The sequence below is a fragment of the Nothoprocta perdicaria genome, unplaced genomic scaffold (genome assembly GCF_003342845.1).
Source record: "Nothoprocta perdicaria isolate Ctin4 unplaced genomic scaffold, notPer1 scaffold_280, whole genome shotgun sequence".
Lineage (NCBI taxonomy): Eukaryota > Metazoa > Chordata > Aves > Tinamiformes > Tinamidae > Nothoprocta > Nothoprocta perdicaria.
In genome coordinates this window covers 603,072-624,360 of record NW_020455511.1, presented here as the reverse complement: position 1 = coordinate 624,360, position 21,289 = coordinate 603,072, and the positions used below count along the sequence as shown (strand labels likewise).

The window sequence follows — 21,289 nt, the reverse complement described above, 5'->3', positions numbered from 1 at the left end:
TAGCGCTTCATTTTAACTTGCATTGAGAAGATAGCAACATTTGAAAACCACTGAGGAACAAGGTGGGAGAGGATCAAGCCTTAAATTGACCATTTTTTTAAATTTGCCCAGCTTCTCTGCCTACTGTTCTACACAAAAAAAAAGAGATATGGGCATTTCCTGTTGCCTTTTTTTTTTTTTTTTTTTTTTTTCAGAGAAAGAGACCCTGAGAACATAAAATGTCAAAGCTACACATACAATCATAGAATCATAGAATGCTTAAGGTTGGAAGGGACTCCTAGAGCTCATCAAGTCCAACCCCCCTGCACACGCAGGGTCACCTAGAGCACGTGGCACAGGGCTGCATCCAAGCGGGTTTTAAAGATCTCCAAAGAAGGAGACTCCACAACCTCTCTGGGCAGCCTGTTCCAGTGCTTTGTCACCCTCACAGTGAAGAAATGCTTCCTTAAGTTCCTGTGGAACTTCCGATGCTTCAGTTTGAAGCCATTTCCTCTAGTCCTATCCCTGCCCACCACTGAAAAGAGGCCGCCCCCTCCTCCTCACTGCCTCCCTTGAGGTATTTATACACGCTGATCAGGTCCCCCCTCAGCCTCCTCTTCTCCAGGCTGAACAGGCCCAGCTCCCTCAGCCTTTGCTCATAGGGCAGATGGTCCAGGCCCCTGATCATCCTGGTAGCCCTGCGCTGGACTCTCTCCAGCAGCTCCACATCCCTCTTGTACTGGGGAGCCCAGAACTGGACACAGTCTCCAGATGTGGCCTCACCAGGGCTGTGTATAGCGGAATGATCACCTCCCTCGACCTGCTGGAGACGCTCTTCTTAATGCACCCCAGGATCCCGTTGGCCTCTTGGCCACCAGGGCACACTGCTGCCTCATGGTCAACTTGTCGTCCACCATGACACCCAGGTCCCTCTCTGCGGGACTGCTCTCCAGCAGGTCCACCCCTAATCTGTACTGGTGTCCAGGGTTATTCCTCCCCAAGGGCAGGACCCTGCACTTGCCCCTGTTGAACCTCATGAGGCTTCTCACCGCCCAGTCCTCCAGTCTGTCCAGGTCCCTCTGGATGGCAGCACAGCCCTTTGGGGTATCAGCAGCTCCTCCCAGTCTGCTATCATCAGCAAACTTGCTGAGGGAGCACTGCGTCCCTTCATCCAGGTCATTGATGAATAAATTGAACGGGACTGCGACAAGGACTGATCCTCAGGGGACACCGCTAACTACAGGCCTCCAACTCAACTCAGTGCCACTGATCACTCTCTGAGCTCTGCTATGCAGTCAGTTCTCATGTCATCTCACTGTCCACTCATCTATCCCACACCTCTGGAGCTTGCCCAAGAGGCCATCCCTACCCCATAGCTCCTACCCCTTTCCTGGGATGAGATGGACAAACCAAGCCATATTCCTATGCGTGGCAGTGAAGCAGCATCTTCTAAGAGTACCTCCATGAAGCTTTTTGGAGACCTAAGACATGAAGTTCGGTTTTATTTTGGTAGTAAATACCTTGAAGGACTCTGTAAGGGCCCACAATGCTGCGTGTTCATGGGATCATCTCACGGGATGCAGTCCAGAACTGTTTCACTGCATTTGGAAACCCACCAAGGATGGAGAGCCCCTATCCTGCTTTTTGATCTGGGTTGCTCAACCTCTGGGGGGAAGGATTCCTTCCTAGCACCCATCTGAAAAGGCTGGGCAGCAATGTGTGCCCTGTTGCTTTTCATTGCATCATTTGGCACTACCAAGAAGGCTGGGTCCGTCAGCTCTGTAAATGTCCTTCCAGCAGTTGTAGGCTGCTGTCAGATCCCGCTTGGCCTCCCCTTTACTAGACTAAACAAGCCCAACCAGCCCCCATGTGCCTCAGGAAAAACTGCTAATGCAGTTAAATATTTACTTTAGTTGAGGGATTTCCAAAGTGGAATAATAATAAAAGCTAAACGTTATTGAACTCTGTAGTCTCAATGAGGAGGGAATATAAAATGTGTGCAGAGGCACCTAAACAGAGTTGGTGAACAGTCCTGCAAACACAGTTTTTAAACATTAGCACTTCAAACTCATTCAAAACAACCTTCCCCCTTGCCAAAACCCACTTCAAATCCTGCCTAGTCAGGTATCAGAGACAGTAATAAAGATTGTTGGTTAGAGCTCACTCCCTGCCCAGGCTGAGCTTGCCTGGTCGAGGGCTCTCCTTGGTCCAAATCTTCTTCCCATCACATTTGCTCTGGAGGAAGTCAAGGCAGAGCAGAGGCATTCTCTGGATGGGGAAGGACACAGTCCCATGTTCCACGTGCCTGGAATTCTTCTAGCCTGCTGGAAGTTTCTTCAGGACACCTGCCCTGCACCCGTGCACCGGGTCATAGCCCTTCACAGTGCAAGGAAGACCTCCCTTCACTTCTGCCTCAGCCTTAATCACAGCAAGTCTCTCTGCACTGAGCTATGGTCAACAGTGGTCTTCAGCTGAGACATGGACTTCCCAAACAGTGACTCACTTTTCCATGGTTGTCTGTTGCTGTTGGTTCATTAGTTAATCTTGATCCACCTGTGGAAGGCGAGGATGGATAATGAAAATGTCACTTCTCAGAAAAATGCTGTGAAGAGGCTCACATGAGAAGACCAATCTCAGACATCCATGGGTGAAGTAGTGGAGATCCTCCAGGGAGGGAACCTGTTTTGAGAAGTGCTTCCTTAAAAAGCCAGTGTTGATCACTGCTGAGGATCCCACCTCTTTGCCCTCTCCTTGCTCCACGTGCCACCATGTGTTTAAACTGCATATCCATGTATACAGTCCCTTGTAAGCAAGATTACAGATCATCCTGGATTTCATGATTTTTACACCACACCTCTCCCAGCTCACGGGGAGACATGTTCTTCACACATGAAGAATGGCAGCTGCGATGGTCCAGAGAAAATATTCCTGGAAGCAAGCTGGTGGGAGTGAGAGAAGAGGGACAACAGCATTTCCCCATGGGATCACAGAGCCCCAGGTGCAAGAGAAACTTCACCAGGAGGCTGAGCTGAGCAATCCTGCTTCCCATGCTGGCACGTCAGGCTGTGCTCTGATGGGTTATCAGCTCTGGAGCTGGCTCCAGAGGAGGTGCACAGTCCTGCTGTTCCCAGCACACATCAAGCTGCTCAAAATGCTGCTTTTCCCAGCTCCAGCAAGATAAGCTGGTGCCCTCCCCTATAAAGGGGAGAGCAGAGCAAAGTGTACGAGTGTGTGCACCTGAGTCAGCAGCACCATGGCCGTGAGGGAGCTGCTGGTGGTGCTGGTGGTGCTGGTTGCTCTCGTTGCTCCAGGAGGTAAGTCCACTCTGCTGCCAAGGGCTCTCTGCGAGGGTGCTTTAGGGGGACAGAGAAGGGACATACATGGAAACTCCAGTTTGGAGAGAAGGAGATGGTGGGGGTAAAGTCACATTGCAAAGCTGGGAGGAAGGCAAAGCTGGTGATGGCAGGGCTGGGTGCTGTTAGGCTTGAAGGACACTTGGTGCTCCCCAGCCTTCCAGGAAGAGCGGAGCCTGTCTGTGTGGGCAAACACAGGAGTGAGAAGGGCGAATGGAGCAGTGCGGAGGAGAAGGACAGAGTAAATACCCCACACTTTATTAGCAGCTTGGGGCAAGGGTTGCAAGCAGTTCATAGGCCACATTGCACTGGAGAAGGGGTGGAGGGATGAAGGAGGTGAAGCATGAAGAGGAACCAGGATCTGGGAGAGACAGCTTGTGCGGGCTGTAGCTTATATTGAGTTGGCAGCTACTGCTGTTCCTGTCTCCAGGGAGAGGAGACGTGCGTGGCTCTGCAGCAGCATCCCATGCTCAGCATGTTCAGGTAGGAGGTAGCTGTGCTGTAGGCTCTGGAAAATTGCTGCTGCCTGGTGCACATAGAAAAGGTCTGTGCACGGTCCTCTGGCTCCCGGGACATTTGTGCACCCCTTGCTCTGTACAAGGAGAGAGAGTTATTGCTACTGTCTGGCGGGGCAGAAAATGAACTCCCCAAACACAGCTCACACTAGCAATGCCAGCTGTGCAGAGCCATCCAGTCTCCACCATTGCAGAGGTCACTCATCCACATGCAGCTCTGCACCTATTTGCACCTCTGCAAGTGTGTTTGAGACTCTGTGGAGCGCAAAACAGTTCAAAAACTGGGAGGAAGGGTTGTGGGGAAAGAGGGCTTGGGGATGGAAACAGGCATTGGTACATGTGCCCACCAGCTCAGCCAAGCCAGGGAGGATGAGGCTGGCATGCAACATATGGGTTTCCCCCTCATGACATCCACAATGCTCTTCCTCAAGACAGGCCCTAAATGTGCTCTGCAAAGCTCTGCCTTTCCTCTGGTTTGGGCATAATCCCATACTAGTGCCTTATGCTCCTACCACAGTATTTCTCTGGAAATGTTGCTCACAGGGGTTGCTTTATTCCCTTGCATCCAATTGACGGGACTCTGCTCTGTTTCAGGGGCAGAGCTGAATGAAGGGAATAGCCTGAGGAGGGTAAGACATTTCTGTTCTTTCTTGTCAAGGAGCTAAGGATGAGCTTTAGCTGCCTCAGTGCCCAGCACGCCAGGGACAGGGGCTGCTCTCAGGAGCCCAAGGGAGGTGCATGGCCTGCACGGGGAAGGCGGATGCTGTTGGCACTGAGGTGGTTGCTCTGGTTTCTCCTTTCCAGCCATTCTGTGCAGAAATGGTTAACCTGGATGCATGCCCCTTGCTGTACATGCCTGTGTGCGGGAGCGACGGGAACACCTACGCCAATGAATGCCTGCTGTGTGTGCAGCAGAGGTGAGCTCCCGCGCCTGGCCAAGCGCTCCCGGGTCCAGCTGGGGCTGGCGGAGGCTCGGGTGCATCGTCCATGTCCCCTCTGCAATTCCCGCATGTGGGAAGTGGGCTTGTGCCTGCTAGCAAAGTGAAAGAGGGCACTTGTGCACCAGCCAGGCCCCACACCAGTCTGTGGAGTCGGACTTTGCCCTCACACACTGCTCAGTACCCAAGGGTAGACTTGACTGTGTGCCCACCTCTTGCCTGCTGTTTCTTGCCCCTTCCCTGGGGCCAGAGATGGAGTGGTTTAGCTCATTGCACAGGCAGAAAACCAGCCCCAAGAAGCAGCAGAATATTTATGCACTGGATAAGCCTGCTAATCAGCTCAGCCTGTGGCCACATGATCAGGATATCCAAAAGAAGGGATTAGGAGTCCCTGGTCAGGAGATCGCCAGCATGAGTGCCTGCAAACTGGCAGCAAATCAGAGGAAATAGAAGGTTCCCCCCCAACCTGTATTGTCTGGGATTAGAGAGGGAGGAGCTGCACTTAAACACCCAAAGGGGTCATCTGAGTGTCTAACACAAACACTGGACATTAAGTACAGAAGTCCTGGGTCAGATGGGAGGTCAGAGTATGAACAGTTTTAAAAAGTCTTGCTTTCTTTTTTCTTACATTTCTCTAGGAAAACAAGGCAGGACATCCGGATTTTGAGGGATGGGGACTGCCAAGGAGTCTGAGCTTTCTGGCAGCTTCCTGAGCCACGGAAACAGGTGATTAGTTGATCCTGTGTGCTCTGTGTTGATTGCACGCCTCAGTCAGCGATGGTGAAAAATAAAATAACATGCATCATACTCATAGGAACATATTTATTTCTGCAGCATTATTTTATGAAGGGCTGAGGGAAAGGAGCAAATGTCAGTTCTCACAGAGGGCTGCTGAGAATTTACAGGCAAAATATTACTTTCAGATCCATATCACATACAAGGGAACTGCATGGTATTTTCATCCACATTCCTGTGAGACATGCCATGTGGGAGCAGCAAGAAACAGGCAAAGCTTCGGGACACCGGTGAAGAAGGTGCTCAATGAATACAGTTTTTCTGTAGGAAGCAGCTGCATGAATGGGAATACAAGGTTCAGCAGCTTGGGAAAATATGACTGTCTTTTCCCTAGCTCCTTAGTAAACACCTAGTAAACACCTTTCTAGGACTGGTTTAAACTGACAGCAGGAACCTCTGCACTTATCATATTAGATGCTCCTCAGCCTTCTGACCAGAATGGATGCATAGGAGCAATCAGAAGACAAGGGGAGCCTGACAGAGAGCCCAAGAGGGCATTCTGGACGTTGGGGACCACAGATCTCCACTCCACTGCAGCTTGGGAAGGTCTTCCAAACTGAACGAAGCTGCTGACCCCCCAGAACTGCTCTCTGCCAGTTGCAGATTCCCAGGATCAACCACCAAGCTTCAAGCTTAGATTGCTCCTATATCAAGGTCTTATCTGGGATGGTGGCCAGGTGTGTGAAGAGTTCCTTTTGCTCACAGCAATGTTGATCAGAGGAAACTGGCTAAACTAGAACTCTTTTCCTGTTGTACATCTGGACAGCAACTGACTGAGATTTCTGACCTGCTTTAGCAGTGTATTGGATGGCCTTGCAGGGTCTTCACAGTGAATCGGAACACTTGAGGGACAGGCCTATGCTCACCATAAGAGATGAAGTTGCTATCACTTGCTTACTATACCCACTCAGTTCATCTATAAGCACCCGTGGGAAGGTCCTGGGTGCGCTGTATGGTCAGGTGAGCTCGCTGTAGTCAATGGCCATTCTGTGAGTCCAACATCATGGCTATCCCTCTGACCGAGCTGGTTGTGTAGTCCATCTCCACCAACCGAAAAGCACATTTTCCTGTTCAGTACCTCCCTGTAGCCACTATTGGGGATACCCCAGCTCTGCAACACAAGGCAAGGCCACTGCTGATCAGCTGAACGTTGCGGCTGAAAACAGGATTGAGGACCATAAAACTAGCTATGCTTGGTCAGGCCAGAGATCCATCCAACCTCAGGTCGGCACTGAGCAACAGCAAACTCCTGGAGAATTGGGTGATAATAGTCCAGATCTGTGGGATTCCTCAGGATGCCAGCCTTTTTCCTAGACCAAGTGTTTTCCAAATGTTTCCTTTCCAAGTCTGACTCAGATCCGCCCCTCTGGACCTCCCTCAATCAACAGGCTTTGTGTTTGCCTGTTGCTCCAGCACCCTGGTTGCAAGAGGAAGAGCAGAGAGCGGTGGGGCCCGGGCAGCCAGTCTCTTCTCCGGGCTGCTCCCCATGTAGCCACATGGAGGAAGGTCCTAGGTGCAGCTGACACCCAGGAGGCCCCATAGGGAATGCAGGTGCCGCAGGCCCGACATGAAGGGTGTGCGCTGGGACGGAGGGGCCGGCTGCCCCTGGCATGAGGCTGCGAGGCTGCCTCCATGGTTCCTCTCCATGGAGGCTCACGCCTGCCGCCCACCACAGGGCCGCCCCGCGTCCCCGCGGGACACGGCTGTTTGTTTATAGAGGCTGGGAAGCGCTTCCAAGGGGGAAGACGGCGCGCGGCCGGCGCGGCGCTGGGCGCCCGGCCGGGTCAGCCGCGCTCATCGCCTGCGTGTGGGACCGGCTGTGGGGGTGTCCCTGGGCAAGAGCTTCCCGGAATTCGGGCCACGGAAGCCGTGGAGGAGCTGCCATGGAAGGGAGGCACGTGCGAGGTGGCTCTGAGGAGCTGCTGGTACTCCCGGCTGGTGTCACGGCCGCACGCTTGGCTGAGCTGCCGCCCTTCCCCAACGACTGCCCTTCCTTTCAGAGGCGACATTTGCAGTTTTACCGTTTTCTCCCCAGCTAGGCTTTGCCGTGTGGACAAACACGAGTAAACACACCCGCGGCGGCAGCCCCGCGGCGTCGTACGACAATATTCTGCTGAGTCAGGGGTGATTTATCAGTGCTCAGCAGGCTCCGGAGCAACACGGCCCCGCTGCCTCCGGCGGCGCGCGGCACGGGGGGGCTGGCGGCCGCGCGGAGCCCCAGCCGGAGCCGCCGGAGCCGCCGGGGCCGCCCTGGCGAGCGCCGCTGTCCCCTGGCAGCTGCACATCTCCACGTGCCACGCGAGCGCCCGGCCCGTATCGCAGCCCGGCCAGGGTGGCCGCTCTGCCGGCACCACCCTGCTGCTCCCACAGGACTGGGAGGGCTGCCCCACTGCCATGGGGACGGCGTGTAATCTGCGCCAGACACAGGCGAGGAGGAGCCCCCGGGGCAGCGGGGAGGATAAGCAGAAAGGCAGTGGTGACCACAGTCCCCCCCACCAGGGCCCGGCGATGTAAGTGCCTTTGTCTTGGGAAAACCTGCATCACTGCTGTTTGGAAATGGTGCTGGAGGTTTCAGTGTCCTAGAGGGGGAAATTGAACCAAAAGAAAGCCTGGCAAGGACACAAGGCAGGCCTGGTCTGCTTGGACCCTGAATGCTCCTCTGGGGCTCCCTGGAGAAGGATCTCTGTGATATTGCCGGAAAAGACACCACCTTTGCCAAGAGCAGCGGGCTGATGCCATGAGGATCTGAGTGGTAGCTGCATTTTAGGGATTTCTTACCTACCTGCAGCAACCTGAGCGTGATGGAGTGAGCTTATGGGCTTCAGAGCCAGCCTTAAGCTTGAGCAGTTGGGAATCACATGGAGAGGAGTGCTGGTAAAAACTGTATCTCAAATACTTAGTGTTGAAAGTGTCAGAAACTGCTTCCAAAGCAGTGATGTGCCCTGTTCCAACAGAGCAGCTTTACTTGTGTGTAGTTTTAAACAGTCCTGCTGCATCCTTGCATGAGAAATTCTCAATGCCATTTGCAGCAGAGGGCTGAATTTCTGCCTTGCCTTACACATAGGAATCGGGGGCAGGATGACCCAGGTGACCCAGCCCTCAGATCACACCGACCCTGGGGTGTGCCAGGAATAACCAATAAATTATATGCTCCTGTGAGAGCACAGGTCCAGCTTCATTCCTCCCACTGGATCTAGTGGTGCTGCTGGCCTGCTCCATGAGGGATGATTTGCTCCCAAGCTGCGTAGAGTCCCCATGAGTCATTTGGAAATCCTCAACCTCAGCAATCCCTTGGTGGGAGTCTCTCCAGATTCGTTGATTTGCCAGGATTTCCCAGCAAAGTGGTGCAGCTCTTGGACAAGTCACCGGGAAGCTTGAGTGATCCAGTCATTGGGGATTTCCACAATTTGGTTGCACAAAGTTGTGGTCATCTGGACGTAGTGTTGGAGACAGTCCTGCTGTGGATGAAGGGGCAGGACTGGAGATGCAGGTCCCTTCCCACCAGCCCCTATGGGCCCTACGATCTGGTGAGGGCCTCAGACAAATATTTTGAGCAGCTTATGTCCCATTTCACACCTCTTGCAAGAGGTCCTTGTGGTTGGATAACACCTCTCTGCATCTCTGGGAATCAACCAAGAAACAGGGCTGCATCCTGCCCTGCCATCTATCCAACTGTCAGTCCCCTTCGGACAGCATCTGAGCCACGGTTTAGCAGCAATGAATATTAACTCCCTATGCAAAATGCCGCATAGAAGCACTAACATGTTTTGCAATCAATACAGTAGGACCTGGACAGACACTCACACACCTTTGCACCATGATAAGGAGAATATTATTACCCTGCTAGTGGCCTGGCCAGATAAGCTGTTTTGGGCGGGCAGTCTGCATTTTTTCTTCAAGCTCTTCTTTGGTTACACCACTAACTCCAGATGACCCAAGGAACTAAGCTTCTTTTTATTTAAAACCGCAAGGAGCAATGGAGAGTTTAGGTAAAGACCATGCATACTCGGACCCTTCCCTGCCACCGTCTGCATCCTCTGAGGAATACACTGTGCCAGGTAATGCTGAGACCACCCCTAACTTTGACTTTTGAAGAGATGAGTTAATATTCCTTACCATTAGTGGCTCGTAAAGAAAGAGTTATTAATTTCAGGTTGATGGATGGGGAGCGGAGGAGACATATTCAACTGCAAAAATCTCTGGGTTTTGCTCCTTTTTTTTTTCTTTCTTTCCTTTTTTTTCCCATGTTGTATTCCAGCACCTTTAGATGTTTTAGGTTTTTCCTGCCTAGTGCTGGGAGGTGACAGGAAGCTTTGGGACAGCTGCTGGAGTGCACTCCTGGACAAGTTAAAATGAATGAGGAACGTTTTCCATCTGTGCAAAACCAATTTGCTCAGGATGGGTTGGGAAGCAGCCTTACTGCAAGCATCTAAAAATGCTTTTTGGTGTTGTTTTTATCTTTTTTTTTTCTGCTCCCCAGTTGACTAGCTTTGAAAGAGAAAGGAGGAAACTTTTGCCTGCGCAGGGATGCGCAAGGGATTAAGTGGTTAAACTGGAATCCTGTGCAAATCCTGCTGCCGTGACTGACTCGCAGCCACCTCTTCCCAGGCAGCTTCCTGCCTTTTGCTGCGTTCCTGGCGGAGCTATTTCCTGCTGGCTGTGCCCTGGATGTCTCTGACACCACTTTGCGCTGGGGAGCAGCTTCCACTGGGGGAATATTCACCCGGCTGCGTGTGGTGCAGCTCGAGGGCAGTGGTTTTTGCTTGCAAAGCTGACACCTTCTCCGGTCATACTGAGGCACCTCTGCCAGGACCGGGGAGCTCTGTGCCTGTTGTGGCCTGCACAGCTGCATTGTGTCCCGTTGTGTCCCTTCTCTTTGGACCAGTGAGACTGGATTTATATTGCTATTCATTCATTCATTTATTTATTCTGTGAGAGGAGCTGTTTTCTCTTTGCTGTGCTCAGAGCAAAGGGGGGCTCCTGTAACAGAGAGCTGTACGGATGCCAACAATAAAACAACAGAACAAAGAAACAAGAGCACAATGGAGGATTGCTTTTGTTGTGGTGATGGTTGTAGTTATTATTAGACGGCATCCGGAGCGCTGTGAACAGATTTTGGCAACTCAGGACAAGGACAAAAGCAAACTGAGATGGTCCACAGCAGACCCACCAAGGCTGTAGAAGGGTGAAGAACATAATGTACAAGGAGAGGCCTTTAAATATAAAGTAATTTTTTCATTGTGGGAACAGTGCAGGACCAGAGGTGTTGTCTTCCAGATCTTTGTTGGGCTCCTATTCTTAGCTTTCCTCTTTCCTATCTTGGACTATAAAAACAGGCTCTTATCAAAGCTTACACAGGCATCTGGGACACAAGAGCTCCAGTCCCAGCTCAGCCTTGGGAAACTGTGTGAGCTTGCCAGCTATCCCAGCTGGACAAGGGCAGGGCAAAATGACAATCCTGTGCGGACAGGACCTCATGTTTTAGTGTGAGCTGAGGCTCTCCATGGAAAGAGCTGAACAGGATTACATCTGTAAGCAGCAGGTAGTTTTGTTGCTTGTTTGTTGTGTGTGTTTTGCTGAAACTCTGAAAACTGGTGCTGTCATGATTTCTTCAGTGGGAGTACATGTATGGGAAGATTCCCCTCTCCCTCCAGGCTCCAGGGGAGTGTTATTCCTACTGAACAATGCACTTTGTCTAAAGAGAATGACCTCATTGAAGCCAGGTCTTTATTATCACAAGCTGGAGTCCAAACTAGAAAATTCAGGGCTGTATAGATTAGAAACCACGAGGCCTATTACCACATGCTCAGGGATCACAGAATCACAGGTTGAGCTTGGAAGGGACCTCTGGAGCTCATCCAGTCCAGCCCCCTGCTCCAGCAGGGACACCCAGAGCACGGGGCACAGGGCGGCATCCAGGCGGGTTGGGAAGATCTCCAGAGAAGGAGACTCCACAGCCTCCCTGGGCAGCCTGTGCCAGGGCTCGGGCACCCTCACAGGGAAGAAGTTCCTCCATGGAGATGGAACTTCCCGTGTTTCAACGGATGTTGACTGCTAGTTCCAGGACATGCAGAGAAGTTTGGCATAGGCCTCAGTGAAGCTCAGATATTTGTCCAGCTGAAGGTGGCTGAGATGTCTCTTGCCTCAAGAAACCACTTATTAGGCAAGTGGCCTAATTAGCCCTTATTAGGTAGTGGATGGACAGACCTCACCTAGGCCTGTGAAGGCATCTCACAGAACTTGGGTACCTGGGGCTCTAGAGATGAATTATCTTGCACTCTGTGCTCATTTGTGGCTGAGGGATTTCATGGTGCCTTCGTGCCTCCCCTTCACCCAGACCTGTGATCCACAGTGATCCATCATCCACAGTGATGTGCTCCCAAGGGAGCAGCAGCAGGAGGAAAACAACCACAATAATCTGGAATATGTTACAGCACAAGTGTCTGGGAGCTTCGCATGGAGTGTCATTTGCTCCTACTTGCTGGTGCTGCTTCGGCAGTGCAGTTCCCCAAACAGCATTTTACCAAAACCTGCTTCATGACAAAAAGATCCCAGAGCCTGGTCACCTGTGTCAGCAGGGAGGGAGGGATTGTTTTGTTCTTTGGCCAGGATGTCATATTAGCACACATTTTGTTCTTGCAGATGTCATCATCACACGCCGCTTGAGAGACAGGGAGTTGCTCCGGAAGAGAAAAGCAGAAGCCCAGGAGAAAGACTCAATTCAGTGGGTTCTGGGGTAAATTTTACTGACACCATGGAGTCATTTTATTCTACACCTAAGCTATGCCCAGACACAGAAGCCCAGTAACTCTGTGCTGAGAGATGGAGATCTGGAAGTATCTCCCTTGCCATGGCCCTGCCTCTTGTTCCCTGGGATCCAGGTGGGTGCTGGAAAGTGTCTCCTGCCCACCCAAGCCAAGCTTGCTCCTGCTCCCACCCTGCATCGCTGGTGCCCGTGTCTAGAACATGCCCATGTCTAGAACAGACCATGGACACCAGGGCTTTTGGCTAAGGGGTGACAGGGCTGAGCAGTGCCTTGTACATCTCCTGAAGGGAGAGGTCCCTGCTCCAGCAGATAGTCTGAAGCCTGAAAGCCTCTGCACTGAGGTCAAGGAATTTAGGTAGGTTAAAAAACCTACCTTAGGTAGTTTAAAACAAAAAAAAAAAACTACATAAGATTACAAAGATTTTAAATACAAAAGAATGGTTTCTCTGTGGGAATGAATGAATAAATAAATAAATAAATAAATAAATAAATAAATAAATAAATAAATAACTGACTGGTGGGACTCACCTATTGGGGCCTGACAAGGGCAGGAGTGTCTGGGACCCTGAGCAAGAACCAAACCCCAGATGAGCACAACTCTGCTCCGTGTCCAACTCCTTGCCTATGTGCATGTCCCAGCAGGGAGCAGGAGAGGAGCAAACGGCAAAAGAGGGGCAGAGGAGCAGGGAGAGGACGCGGCCGCCAGCCCGTTGCGGAGCCCCACGTGGAGCCCAGCCCGGAGCCAGCCCCTCGTGCTGAGGTGCTGGAGGGAGCGGAGCAGGCTGCGTCTGAGCCAGCAGTGCCCATGCCGGCGTATCCAGACGTGCTGCCCACTCAGGAGCTCTTCAGCGGGAGCGCTCCTGGTGCTGTGGAAGAGGAGCTGGCGGGCGGGAGCCAGCATCCACAGGGTGAGCTACCGGAGGGACTGTTGTCACGGGGATGGAGCACGTGCAGTTATAGAGAGCCATCCAAGCTCTCTGTGCTCAGCAGGTCACTCACATGGAGCCTGTGGTCTCCGAACAGCTCCCTGTCCCAGGGGCCTCTCTGTGGGCCTTCACACAATGGGAATGAGTGGCTATGTCCTAACATTCATGAGAGAAAAGTTCCAATGTTCTTTGCCTCCAGCAGCAGCTGGATCACTGATAAGTTTCTGCCCCAGGTCCTCTGCTGCCTGGAGCAGTAACAATTAGAAAGTGGGGATCAGATTTAGCCAGGTGGGACCGTGGGTCCCCATGCTCCTCACTTCCCTGTGGAGACTCAGGTCAGGGTGATGATGCTGTGGAAAGTGGATGCAGTCCCTGGAGAGTGCCAAGGGTCAAATGTGCTCCAGCCACAACCTGTCTGATCCCAGGGTGGTGGGAAGGGGGAGGTGGAAGCTTGAGCCTATTTGTTGGGAGCTCGTGTCTTTGGGACCTGCCTGAGCAAGGGCTCCATGGGCTGAGCCTGGACAGGACCTAAACTCATCTGAGCATCAAATGGCCACCTGGTCTCAGGAAATCTGGCCATCATGAATGCTGCCCAGGACAGCAAGACTTCTTCTCAGATCTGGCTTGAGAAGGAGAAAGACGATTTGTTTGAATAAACAGTGCAAACAAGGCATACTGATGTCTTCAAAACGAGGAGAACTTGGGATCTGTATTGCAGAAGAAGTTGCCATCCTTCCAGCCCAGAGCTTTAACGAGCAATGAACCAGGGAGCATTCCCTCATACTTCCATGGAGCATTGGGAGCACTCTGCATGTCCAGCACGTGCAGGTGTGCTGGGGAGGGAAAGAGAGGCCTCTTGCTACATGTGGAAAACAACCATTCTGCTGTTTGGGGCCAGGTGCTAACTGGGACATGTCACATGTATCCAGCTCCCAAGCCCTGGGATCTTGAAAACTATAAACATCAGGATGCATTTAATTGTCCTCTGCCACTGAACCCATTGGGGTTTACTCCCTACAACTCTCCTCTGCAACCTGGGGGACTGCCATGTCATTTAAAAAGCAGAAGAGCTACCAGAAACCATTTCACACCTCATCCAGGCACAAAAGCCTTAGTTCAGCATAGCACTGAAGAGCAAAGCACAAGAGCTGCTGTGACATGATCTCTCTCTCTTAAATGCTTTACAGGTGAAGAGGCAGTCCTGAAACCAGCTGAAGGGGAAATACCGGAGGCTTTGAATATTCCTCTGGAAAATGACCACCAGGATAATGAATACTACACACCTGTTCTATTTTAATTTTTTTTTTGTTTTGTCTTCTGTCTGATAAACTCATGCATTGTGGAGTGATATATCAGATACCTTAATATGAGTAATAAAATCCAGCTGTCCTGGCAAGTCCCCTTCCTATGCCTTTAGCTTATGATAAAGGAAAACGCAGTTGCTTCTGCAAAGGCAGTCCTTGTGGAATTGCATGCAGAGAATGACTCATGCATCCCCTGCCTTCTCTGCCAGAATTTGACTTACCCAACAGAAATGCAAGGCACATCATGAACCTAAACCTCACTGTGACTTGTAGTAGGCTGGAGACTTTTTGTGGCTTGGGCATTTTTTTCTTTGTGCTGAGCCCTACAGCTCCTTACGTAGTTATTTTCAGTCTGAAGGTCTTTCTCACAGTCACTTTTCCACTCTGGTACCCTGTTCACTTTCCTAAAGCCAGGAAAATGTTTCATTTTCATTCTCTAAATGAAGTCACTCCAACTCTGCTGAGTTGCATTAGTCATTATCAAAGAAGGTTGAAAAGAGCTGCATGCTACAGACTAAAAAAAAAAAAGAAAAAGAAAACCTATAGGCTGAAGTATACACTTTGGTTAAGAAATTGCCCTTTCAGACAAGGACAGGAGGTGCCTCTGCATAACTATTGTGTCCTAGCCTTCACAATGAGATTTCAAGCATATGGATGCCTTATGAAGAGAGCCTACGTCATTTACCCAGACTTTTTCATGAGGTTATGAGAGAATATGGCTTCCTTTCTCTCTTCACACATTTTAGGTCTTGAGGTCTTCTCCTGTGGACATGTGTGGGTGGCTTTTCTAGGGTCTTGTAATATCCTGACACAGATGGTCTTCTTCATTCTGGGATGAGATGGGGCCTTTTGTTGCCATTATCTGACTTAGTGAATGCTTTGACTGGTCTCCCAGAGCACATGGCTGGACAGTTCTGAGGTCACTCTTGATTTTAGAGATTTATGGGGTTTTTTGAGCTGAATAACCAGTACGATACACTGAGATGTCCCTGCCACTGTCCCAGTGCAATGAAAGCCCATTAGATACCTGCATGTTGCACCTTTACTTGCTTCGGCCTCAAGGATTCAGCATGAGGGACTATTGCATGCTTGTATTTAGCACAGCATCCTCTCCTTCTGATATCCAGGCTGCCTTCTGCACCTATAGTGTCAGAAGTGCTAAATCACCTTGCAGCTCTCAAAGCAGAAAGCTTACGCTAGCCCTGTAAGTAAACAAGAGCAGCACATTGCCACTGGGCAAGTACTGGAGGGTTGGGTTCCCCATTCAGGTATTTTGTCATCACTTTTATCTCTGATGACCTTAGACTTCCCAGATGATGCTAAATTGTGTTATCTCCTCAAGGGCCTGACATGAATGGGAGCAATAGAAGACCTCTTGGTTTCTTCCACAAACTACCCAAACCTGTTCTTGTAGTTAACTCCAGATACTTAGGACACAACTGAAGGGATTTGCGGAAGCTCTGTAGCATGGAGAGAAGCCAGGAAACTGACATTTCTACCTCATTTAGACATGGATGCAGGAGAGGAGGTCGAAAGGAACTAGAAGGGCAGGACTTAGAGCATTAAGGGGTGCATCTGGAGCCTTCACCAGCCCACAGACAAGCGAAGCAGCTGCAGAGCAGTGGATGCTGCCTGGCCACATCCAATGAAGCTTCTCCAGCAGTGAGGTGGAGAAGAAGAGAACTGAAGTACAGTTTACCCATGTGCTGATCTGGACTTGCTAGGCCTGAGGAGCTATCTGTGGGAGCAGGCTCAAGAGAAACAGAACAGCCCATAAAAAGCACCTTTTCCTGCTGGGGAGATGCCTTCAGTGGGCAAGGGGTCCCGGAGCCAGCTAGGCCACAGCATTCATCTTGTTAAAGCTGCTCCCACTCCAACTGTTTTTTTTTTTTTTTTCAGCAGCCCATAAAAAAGGTGTGCCTTCGGGTAATAAATCTTATCGCAGAATAACCAAAAGAAAGATAACAGGTCCCTTATCAGCACTTTTACTCACAACTATTGTTTCTATCTCTGACAGGCAGACTGATGCCAGAGCTCTTTGTTTGCAGGGAATATATTGGGGTTCGGGTGAAAGGCAGGGCACATAAGAGCCTATGTGCATTTCTGAGAGGGTCCTGCTGTCTGAAGGAAGCCGAGGATCAGCTGGAAAGAGCAGCTGCGTCTTGGGGAGAGAGGCTACCATTTTGCTCACACTGGGCCCAAGCCTGTCCCTTACTCCCATTATCCCTCACCCTGCTATGAGGCAGGATTTGTGGCTCCCCTTCACCTGGAGCTGTTAACAAAGCAGGTGGTGGGTGCAACCAGGTGGCTTTTGAGCTATTGGACCAACGTAGCATGGTGGGTCAGTGCCTGACATGCTTTCCTCTCTGCTGTATCGTGATGCTTAGGGAAGCTGTTCCTGGAAGCCCTGTGCTGCTGTGCAGGCCCAGAGCCATGCAAACTAAAAGACATGTAGACTCTTAGTGCACTTTGATAGGCAGGGCAAATGGGCCAAGCAGGTATGACCACTATGATGGTTATCTTGTTTTGTGGCTAAAGCCAACAAGACTATGCAGAACACATTGCTATGAAGTCCTCTCTTGGCCACGTGTCCTACAAAGCTTGGAAAGACTTTCCAGGCATCTGAGGGATGGAGGGCACATCAAGACACGCAAGAAGAGGGAAGCTGATTTCATATTCAGGAGAAGCAGATTGTTATCTGCCCGTTATCACTCAGCTTTCAAGAGCCTTCTAGGAAACATATGGGAGACAGAAAAATCTGTTTAATGGGGCCATTTCTTAGCAAGATCTTAGCAAGAGACTGAAAAGGCAAAGGAAGTCCTGTGCCAGACCTTCTTCCTGATGCAGGGAGACTTGTTCCAGCTGAGGAGCTGCTCAACCATCAGACACTTGGTGAGATGAGCAAATCTCCTGGGGAAAAGGCCGGAGATAAAGTTGCTAAAACATCTTTTGACATCCTTCAAACCCACCTCACACCATTTTCCCCACTTAAAGCCAGGCCTCCACTAATCTAGAAAACCTACATTCTCAGTAAAATAAATCTACACATCAGAATAACTTCTGTAGGTCACTTCTAAAGTCCATGATGGTGATTCCCAAGTATCAGGTACAAAGGGGCTTGAAACCCTTCTGGTTAGTATACTGTTTCATGTTCTCTGGAAGGAGTTGTTGAAGAGACCTCCTCTGGAAAGAACAGCCCCAGGAGGAGGTGAAGTATAACCACTCAAGAGAGGCAAAAGCTGCTGAAGGAGAGAGAAAAATAAGAAAAACACTATAAAATGTTCTGCAGGTGTAGATCTTGAGGGGAAAACAAGCAGCTCTTAGGGAAGTTCTGAAGAGCAGATATTACTTGTGGCTCCCAACTCACAGTCCTCAGGCAAGTCGGGGCTGAGCAAGCTAGGACGAAGAGGACACGGGACTCATGGGGCTCAAGAAGCAGGGTGCAGGTTAGTCTACATTTCACATCCCATTTGGGGCTCAAGGGCACAGCATCTTTCAGAGATCTATGATGTGAAGTGTCTCCTTAGGTCCACTTGAATTCAGGCTCCTGAAATTAAAATAATTGCCAGATAGATAGCAGATGGAATTAAACATAGGAATGTAAAAAACTTGGATTAGCTGTCAGCCTCTGTTCTTTGTTATCATAGTGATTTATGGCCTGGCTCTTTAACAGATTCCTGCTTATATAGATAAGCACGATTGTCACCTTCACGCTTCACCATATGAGTCACTTGATGATGCTTATTTATAAAGATAACTGCAAAGCGTATCCTTCCATCCATTTTGAAGGAGGATCAGCTTAGCAATGAGACACCAGGGGAGGAAGAAATGATGGGAGCAAAAGAAAGAATTTTGGAATTTCCTCTTTTTTAAGTCAAACAGCTAAGTGTCTGTGTGTAAATAAGGACTTACTTAATTTAGTCATCACAAGGCTACAGAGTATTTAGCAAGTGCCATGAATCCCTGCAAAAGGAAAAAAGGGCCTGAGCTCTGCACTGAACAGTGAGATTTTTATTTCACTGTTTCAATTTTAAAACCTGTTCTTCAACATGCTTTTCCATGGGAGATGGAGTGATGTAAACTTCATCACTCATCACTGGCCTGAGAATCTGTAGCTTCTCAAGGTATTCTTTCTTATACACATGAGACCAATAGAGCGTACCAGTGAAGAAGCTACTGCATTTTGCCAGGGAACTTCCTAGCTAGTACTGGGCTACACCAATGAATACGATATGGAAGAGGTGATGAAAGCTTCCTGCCTGGTAGAGGTGTCTCTTCTGGCAGTTTCTCCTCCCTTGCCCTGGTGGTGCAAGCTTTGGTAAGATGGAGCTCAGTGCTCCCTGTGGTCTGACTGCAAATTACTTGTGAAGGGGGAGTTTTGCATCATGTTGGTGGGCAGTAAAGATTTTCTACAGAATTTGTTCATAAACCACAAGGCTGGTGGTTGGTAAAGGCCATATCAAGTCCTGCAGGGATCGTGCCAATTCTAGGTCAGGCACCCTTGCAGCCACCTAATGTCTTCTGATGAGTTTCTGCACAAGGATGCCTTTCTGATACTGGGTTGCTCAAATGATCCAGGAATCCAGATGTGGATTCATCAACAGCAAGCAGTGGGAAGAGCCACATCCTTCAACCCAATGGATCTTCATCCCAATGGACATCCCAAGTACATCCCAATGGATCTTCAACTTTGATATGGGTCATGCCGACATCATCTGGGATCACTTGCGGCTTTCACCAAAGAGATACAGGAATTGCAGAACAAAGAAAGTATGTCACTACTGGTGTGGTAAAGAGTGAGGTCTGGGCTTCCTCGCCTTAGTAATGAGCTCGTGCTCACATCCTCTTCATCACTCACCACCTCCCAAGTAAATTTCCAAAGTGGTTCAAAAGTGCAGAATTATGTGCCCCTGGGTTTGTATGTACCACTCGTTTTTTTAAAACCTATTTCCCTAGCGAAGATGTAATTCTAGTGATGTGTTTCTATAGCTATGCTTCATTTTTTATGCAAGGATTCAGGTGCTCAGAGCAGTAATTTAACATTTCTCCCGGGAACGGGCTGGAGCAATGACCTGGAGCCCGACGGGGCGATCCCACTGAATTTCCTTTCATGTGCAGTCCCAGGGGATCAGCGTATAGGCATTGGTATGCAAGCCCCAGGATAAGACCAACACATGAACAAAAACACCAGCTTGTGTCAAGTGAGCGCTTACAACCAGGCAAAGCACTGGAAACTGTTTTAACTGGACTGTCGTATGCAGTCAGCTAACAAGGCTAGAAGAAAACCCACACTATAACGAAGCCCATCCCCTTCCCATAAAGCCTGAAAAAGTTAAATTTGGTTTTGCTGACGTCATTGTCGTGCCTGACACGAACCAGCAGTGCTCCCTGGTGGTAATCCAGCCCATACACACGCTGAGCGTGCAGAAACGGGCCCAGGGAAATGATCGCTTCTCCAATCCGGAGCACAGGGCTCAGCGCCGCGAGAGGGCCCCGAGCAAGGCCACAGCCAGCAGCGGCCACCGGATTTCTGAAGAGGGTCATGGAGAAGGCAAGGATAGATGTCTGAGACAGGGACATGGAGGTGGTGTTTCTCCATCCTCATCCTTGGCTTGGACAAAGTCACAACCACCCTCGCCTGCTGTTGGGGCACTGAGTGCCAGAAACCTCTGTGTGTCCCTCCAGAGGGTTTTGGGCCTCCTGTCACCCCACAGTGGATGTAGTTTTTCCTCGACATGTTCCAGAACGCAAACTTTGGGGCTGTTAAGACTCCAGAAGTCAGAGCTGAGTATGAGATAGCTTGGGGCCCCTTGGTCAATTTATCAACAGCTAGGGTAGGGTTGCTGCTAAGGAGAGAAGACTTCTCATTTTTATGAATGTTTTGGTCTAGTGGAACTTCAAAGGTGACGATTTTGTTAATAACAGCATTAATTTTCACTTGTGACAGTTTCACTGCTGACAGTGACAATGAATGGTGGTCTAGGTCCCGTTGTGGCGGAGACGGGGTTTATCTCATACCTGCTTGAGTGAGTAAGCTTGAAACCATTTGTCTGCTTCAAATGGGATTTTTTTATGGTCTGTTCTCTAAAAAAGAAGAGGAGAAAACCTCCACAGAGACACAGGCAAAAGTGCAACTTGTATCTGATCAACTCGAAGAAGGCACATTGTTCTGCAAAATGTGACTTTTTGTGATCTTTCTTTTCTTTCTTTTCTTTCTTTTCTTTCTTTTTTTTTTTAATGGATGTTCCTCACAGAAAGCTCCAAAGCCGGCGTTGTGCTCTGCTGCCCGCATGGAAAGAGCCACTGACCCCCACGGCAAGGCTCCAGCTCTGGCCTTTCACGCCGCGACAGGGAGGGGGACAGGGGGACCCCTCGCGAGGCCGCTGTGGCTGGGCAGGTTCTTTGGGCTCTTGCCTAGAGGAAAGAGTCCCGGGTGAGGTCAGGGTTCAGCCAAAGTGGGGTGAGGACCTCTGCGAGGAGCGGGGTGGACCACCCGGTTGGCTTTTCCATCACCCAGCCGGGCTGCATCCACCTGGGCTCATCCGTGGGCAAAGCCCGGGCCTCCCTGAGCTGCTGCCTGCATGGCAAAGGACCAGCGCTTGGAGACTTTTCAGTCAATTTTTATTTTATTTTATTTTATTTTATTTTATTTTATTTTATTTTATTTTATTTTATTTTATTTTATTTTATTTTATTTTATTTTATTTTATTTT

The 21,289-nt window shown here is 50.0% G+C and overlaps 1 protein-coding gene and 2 long non-coding RNA genes across 3 annotated transcripts; all 3 read left to right on the top strand.

Moving 5' to 3' along the window:
• Window positions 1-3,232: 3,232 nt before the first annotated feature.
• On the top strand, window positions 3,233-5,478 carry SPINK4 (serine peptidase inhibitor, Kazal type 4). Its single transcript, XM_026041279.1, has 4 exons — window positions 3,233-3,293; window positions 4,442-4,476; window positions 4,652-4,764; window positions 5,424-5,478. The coding sequence occupies exons 1-4, from the start codon at window positions 3,233-3,235 to the stop codon at window positions 5,476-5,478; spliced, it is 264 nt and encodes an 87-aa protein (XP_025897064.1).
• A 4,043-nt stretch (window positions 5,479-9,521) lies between these two features.
• On the top strand, window positions 9,522-12,304 carry LOC112948914. The gene is made up of 2 exons (XR_003249729.1): window positions 9,522-9,638; window positions 12,223-12,304. It is a non-coding gene; the product is annotated as an uncharacterized LOC112948914 (long non-coding RNA).
• A 903-nt stretch (window positions 12,305-13,207) lies between these two features.
• On the top strand, window positions 13,208-14,576 carry LOC112948917. The gene is made up of 2 exons (XR_003249731.1): window positions 13,208-13,254; window positions 14,460-14,576. It is a non-coding gene; the product is annotated as an uncharacterized LOC112948917 (long non-coding RNA).
• The last annotated feature ends 6,713 nt before the right edge of the window (window positions 14,577-21,289 follow it).

Bases quoted from the DNA above. Each gene is read 5' to 3' on its own strand.
- SPINK4 (XM_026041279.1), top strand. From the start codon at position 3,233: ATGGCCGTGAGGGAGCTGCTGGTGGTGCTGGTGGTGCTGGTTGCTCTC. The intron at 3,294-4,441 runs GTAAGTCCACTC...GCTCTGTTTCAG, and splicing joins TGCTCTCGTTGCTCCAGGAG to GGGCAGAGCTGAATGAAGGG. The intron at 4,477-4,651 runs GTAAGACATTTC...TCTCCTTTCCAG, and splicing joins AAGGGAATAGCCTGAGGAGG to CCATTCTGTGCAGAAATGGT.